The sequence below is a fragment of the Tyto alba genome, unplaced genomic scaffold (assembly GCF_018691265.1).
Source record: "Tyto alba isolate M040663 unplaced genomic scaffold, T.alba_DEE_v4.0 Super-Scaffold_18, whole genome shotgun sequence".
NCBI classification, from domain to species: Eukaryota; Metazoa; Chordata; class Aves; order Strigiformes; family Tytonidae; genus Tyto; species Tyto alba.
The window spans coordinates 7,112,789-7,118,788 of NW_024881280.1; the positions used below are offsets into that span (position 1 = coordinate 7,112,789).

Here is a 6,000-nt window from a genome sequence, read left to right on the forward strand (position 1 = left end):
TTAAATGCTAGAAATTGAGGTTAAATCGAAAGTATTTTATTCAATCCAGAACTTATTTCTGTTTCCTTATTTCATTAGGAATTTCAAAATGCATTTTGTGCAAAGCATCAACCATTTCTGAATTAGCTGGGAGACTGTAATATGATGTATGTATCACGCAAATTTTAAACTGATTTTGTTGATAGCTAGGTAGCTAGGTATTTCCTTCCTTACAAATAAGTTCTGAACTCAGATCAGAACTCTTTTAGATCAGTGTTGCTTGTTGTTATATGCATTTATTGGTGTAGTGGTTTAAAGGAGAAACATTTCAGATAAAACATTCACTTACTCTACAGAAGAACACACTACATCTTCTGGTACTATCAAGCTCTGCAGCTTCACACCTAGCCTGCATGCCTTAAACTTGACAGCCAGAAGCACTGCCAGCAATAATGCCCCTTTTATTTCAGGCTTCGTAGAGATACCATTTTCCTACAAACTAACTGTGGGAAGTGTAAGAAAGATCACAACTTCCTGCATACGAGATTCCAACCAGAATTACTTCACTCAGCAACTAAACAGCCATCGGATAGAGAAGACACTTGATCATTATGAACACAAACAACACAAAAGTAAAACTTCATTCCAGCAGCAATAGTTTTTGGTAATGGCTGCCTTTTATTTTTGAGTATCTGCAAGGTACACAGGCTCTCTCTCTGAAATGATTTGATTGAAATGAATTGCCCAAGATTTGCACTAGACCTCGGGCAGCTCTGCTGAAGTGTTAAGATTGTAAGATTTGCTAACAAAAGCACAAACCACTTCTGTGACTTCCAATAAGCTCAGCCAGCAACAACATGTCTTCTGAAGAAACTGATGAAGAGCCCTTCTACCGCCCTCACCAACATAAGCATGTACCTTGCCCAGAACCTTGAAGGCACATAACCTCTTCCCACCTCTCTGAAATTCAGCTGAAACACTGGGAAAAGAAAACCACCAGAAATTCTGTAAGGCAGTTCACCAATAAAGAAAACCATATGTGACCAGTCCTAAACAAATATTTAAGTCAGATTTATCTGCAGAATATACAGTCCATGTTCCCTTTTACCCTATCACTTCACTCACTCTCTTCCTGCTTCCTGTAACAAATTTAGGACTACATGCCAGCGGAAAAAAAAAAAAAATACTGTATACTCCATATAAAGCACTATCTTTTCTCTCTTCTCCTTTTTATAAGCTGTTCCTTTCCCAAATACTTTTCATATCAACTGTCAAGAGCCCTGCTAAACAGCATCAGAGACATGTTAATAAAAAAGTTACATATACATCAAGTTTTGACAGGACAATCCATGACATCCTTCAAACACAGATCTGTCTGTAAAAACAAGCAAGAGAAATATTTACCTAAGCTTTCCATATTTTTTGATGCTTCATCTTCAAAATGCCTTGCCTCTATCTGATCTCTAGGATTCATCTGCCAACATCAAGTATCGCAGGCAGCCAGAAAAACAGAACTATAGGCAATAAGTTCACGTTTGTTCTCTTAAATATAGCTACTAGTTTCTCAAAGCAATGTTACATTTACGACACCTGTCTTATCCCAAAATACATAACTTAAATGTGAGCACATGCCAAAGCACCATGAGCTCTCATTCTATTTTTAGCGAATCAGTTCAATTCAATAAAAAGGGAAGCAGCCACTTAACCAAAATCACATCTTGAGCTTGCTTTCCCACACAAGAACTTCAGTACAACCGGACACCCTCAATGTTCTTCTTTCCTCTGATTTTGGATTTAAGTTAGAGCCCTGACAGGAGCAGTCAGGGCAGCACAAAACTGTACCAGGTAGCCATCTGGGACTAAACTAATGCCCCAAATTCATTCACCGGTTGAAAATAAGGCACAAAGAGGTTCTGTTAGCAGGGACGCAAGCACATTATCCAGTACAGCCTAAGGCCTGAGAAAACCAGCGTTTAGCCACAGTTTAGCCACAACAGAAGAATGCTGGAAACATACTGTATTGTGGGACAGCAGTTGGTGGCTGACAGTGTGATGGACGGGTGGGGATTTGGTCATCTCCCCACACTTCCCCACATCCCTAATGAATGAAACTGAAAAGGTGTGTAAAGGTGTATTTCCTTGCCATCAAGATGATCTGCCCCTGAAGGAAGCAAACACTCTTGGTGTATCCAAAATTTATCACTTATTTATTCCTACATATAGGAACGGGCCACGTTCAAGCTGACTGCATCTCATTTCTGTCCTATAGTGCAGGAAACAGGGGCCTTAACCAGTTTTCTATTTTGCACGGCATGAAAGGGCCCAGGGATACCATCTTTCAGCACTGCTTGAAAACGATGGGAACACAAGCAAAGTACATGTAGACACTATCTTGAATCCAATCCAGCTTCAGCACCTCACACTTTAAAGCGTGACTTTGCCATCTTACTTCATTTCACTCTACCTTTTTAATAGGATACCTATGTTAATTGACTTAAAAATACATCAAGCTTTAGTTTCCTCAGCAACGAGACATTAGTGATGGATCCTAAAAGCATCGCTTCCACAGAACTCCCCTGACATTACCCCTTACTTCTCTTTACCTACTTATTCCCCCCCGCCATAAGTAGGCAGAGCATCACTCTACACCTAGCATTAACTTGTTTTGACAGTCCTGTCTTCTCAGCAACCTGCTAACAAGCATCAATGAGAAAGGCTCAAAACCAGTACTGCTAAAAATACACAAATTCAAATATATTTCCCAAGACATAACAACAGTTAGGGGAGAAGTATGTAAGATGACTTTTCAAAAAGCTTTGTTCTAATGTATAGCATGCCATGATCAACAATTTAATCTCTGATTTGTTTTAAAGTCGCACTGAACTATGTGTGAGAAGGTCCCTAAAAGGGATTCAGGTCCAACTCCCATACCACACAGACATACCTCCCTCCCCCTTGCTTCTCCTTTTGCCCCCCATAAGGGGTAAAAAACTGAACACTTTGATGTATTCCACTTGTTGAAAATGTAATTTCCCTGCCCCCAGCTTAAGACTTTAAATCATTCATTTGCAATGATCTTACATAGAGGAAACTGATGCAACTGCTACAGCAAAAGGTGGCATATATGGAAAGAAACATACACTGAAAGAAATCACCCTGTCAGAGAGAAAGCTGTGGACCCTTTTATATACTGTGTTTATGCCCGATACAGGCTTGGTTACAAAAGGGAAAAAAAAAAATACTCTCCCTACAAACACACACATTTTCCTTGCAATCAGAACATGATTCCACTCACATCTTGCCATATTTTGAGTGAGGCCATCTAAAATAGCCATGAGCTTTCCCCACTCTAGTGGGGCAGAAGTGATGGGCTTAGCTGAATAATCAGCTGTTCACTCTGCATGCAATAAAACAGAAGCTGAAGGAAATCTTTTCAGTTTTGGCCTCAAGCTGGATGTACTGTTCAGCCAGCACGCTGAGGTTTTTGTTTTGGCGTAGAAGTCAGCAACTCACAGAGTTACCAATCACTGCCTTGTATATATTTTTTGTTATCCCACACTATTTGAACTAACAAACATTCTGAAAGAATAAAAAAAAAAAAAAAAAAATTACTCTTTACTACCAGGTTTTGAACACATGCAAAACAAAAAAACAACACTGTAGAGAAGGAAACATTCTTTTTATATATATTTATTTCGTGTACTTGGATACCATGCCTCTTCTTTCATCTGTCAGCTGTGCAGACACCGATAGTTGAGAGACAATCATCAACCTGAGTGACCAACACGCGTGCACTGCCCAAACCCCAAAACCTGCACAAGCTGGGGAACTCGACACATACTTACTTGACTCACAGGCTTGGAGGAAGGCCTGAGCCAAATTTCTCCATCAGGATAGGTACAGAGCGTAGCTACATGCAGTTTCTGCCTCAAAGAGCTTACAATCTAGCTGATCAACATTTATTTATTGTTTGGTTGGGTTTTTTGTTTTTGTTTTTGTTTTTTTTACTGCTAGACAAATTCAGGAGACAGGGGATGCCTGGTGTGCCTCGTGACTGATTAACGAGCGGGAACGGTTTCAAAAGTCATACACCTGCAAATTAAAGAGATACGACAGAACATAATGGGAAGCAAAACAATACCCCAGCACTGCTGACTCCTAACCAACACAACTGACGAGACAACTTCTCAACCAAGAGCTAGTCCGTTACTACTTTTACAGCCCAGCCAGCCTCAGCACCCAAGCTGCCAGCCGGCTCAGGTTATCCTGTTTCTACCCCAATAGTTTTCCACAGCGAACTCGGGAGAAAGGTGATGGTCTCCTCCACGCTCTCGGAAGAGCCCTGTGAGAGAGCGGCAGCCCAGGTGAGTGCCGGAGCTACTCCTGGTAGCATACCAAGAGCACAAAACCCGCCGGCTGCTGAGGGAGCGAAAGTGCCGTGCGTGAGGAAGCCCGGGGAAAGTAGGACAGTTCCTCCGCACAGACACAAGCCCAGAAGGGGAGCGGGCAGCCTGCTCCGGGTCCCACGCTGCTCCCGGCCCCTCACGGCGCCGCGGGGAACGATCCGGGGTTTAATGGAGACGGGGGGGGCGGAATCTCGGGAGACGGCTCCACGAAGCGGCACCGCAACCCCCGCGAAGTTAGAAGCTTCTGGAAGTTGTACTTCGTTACGAGCGCGAACGGCCACTACCTCCCGCCCGCTGGGTTGGCGCCCCGGGCCCGGCCCCGTTACACCGCCCTGACCCGCCACCGGCAGCCGCCGCGGCCCAGCCAAACCCCGCCGGTGGGGATCCCCACCCCCGCCCCGGTGGCAGCCGCCAGAATCACCTTCATGCCGCCTTCTCCCGGAGCACCACCCGGCGGGGATGGATGGAGGGCGGCCGGCGGCTGCGTGCCCGTCTGCCCCGGCGCTGGGGCTCCGGCTCCTCCTGCCCGATGTAAACACACACCGGCGGCGGGGGTGGGCCCAGGGGGGCAGCGCCATAGCAACCCCGGCCGGAAGAGGAAGCGCGAGGGGCAGCGGCCGCCATCTTGGCGGGGGTTGGCGGGACGGTCTCTCCCCTCGCTGAGGTAAATCCTGGCCCTCGCCGGGGGAGGCGGCGGCGGGAGCGCTTTACAAACTGCAGCGTGCTCACCACCCCAAATTTCGGTTGTATACCTGACGGGAAGGCGACAAATGGGAGATGAATCGACGCGGCCATAGTCAAACAAGGAGGTGATGTCTGGCCGAGTTGAGGAGCCTGTTCTCTGACCTCGCTGGACGCTTGCCATCGCCAAATCGGTTCTAGTCAAGAGTTGAGTTACTAGGAGGGATTGGGGCTTTCTAGCCCTCTTTTCACATTACCCTCCGCCAATGTAGCATGTCTCCTGCAGGATGGAGCTGGGTCCGCTGCTGCTGCTTCACCTGAGGCTGTACTGTTTGGTGGCAAAGATAGAATCTGGAAGTAGTCTTTGGCATGTGAAAGTTTTCTTTCTCATGTATTGCTTTAAAACTGCCATCGGGCACAGTCACACGTGTGTTCCTGCTAGCAGATAGTTAGACGGAATGAGTGAAGCCAGACAAAGGAAAACAAAAAAGCAGCTGGTTTGAAGTAATTATTTTTGGAATTGGGAGATAACAGTAAGCAAATGAAGGTGATGAGAGTTCAATTCAGCGTTATTCCATAGGTGAATGTTGAGTTAATATGTTGAGAACTTAACTACAACTTGACAAGTGGTTGAATCCAAAAGAGGAAAGATACAGTTTGTTTCCTTTATTTTTACCCCTTGACTGCAAAACTTTGCAGTTTCTTCTCTAAAGAATATGCCACATGCTAAATCATTCTTCAGTACAGTGGACCCTATTTAATCAGAAGCCATAAAAGGAAAAACGCTAGCTTAAAGGCTCAGCACACAGCGGAGGAAAAGCAGTTAACTTGCTTTGTTTCATACTGTCCCTTCTAATCCACAGAACCTCCTTTGAGAGTAGAGTGGTACCCTAAAACTAGTTTTCATTTTCAGTCAAACAGAAAACACTTGAAA

At 44.9% G+C, this 6,000-nt stretch overlaps 1 protein-coding gene across 4 annotated transcripts in view; it reads right to left on the reverse strand.

Annotated features, from left to right (window-relative positions):
- Positions 1–5,358, reverse strand: part of LOC116960975 (transmembrane protein 263-like) — a 209,254-nt gene extending 203,896 nt beyond the window's left edge. For 2 of the 4 annotated variants that reach the window (XR_004406697.2, XM_032990056.2), the window contains exon 1: positions 4,807–4,980. Coding sequence is in view for 2 of the 4 variants with exons in the window: in XM_032990056.2 (XP_032845947.1) it covers positions 4,807–4,812 (6 nt within the window). In the remaining 2 variants the exon portion in view is untranslated. Of the gene's footprint in view, positions 1–3,824; positions 4,072–4,806 lie in introns of those variants that run through there. The other 2 variants (XM_032990058.2, XM_032990057.1) reach the window with 2 other exon arrangements.
- Between the last annotated feature and the right edge of the window lie 642 nt (positions 5,359–6,000).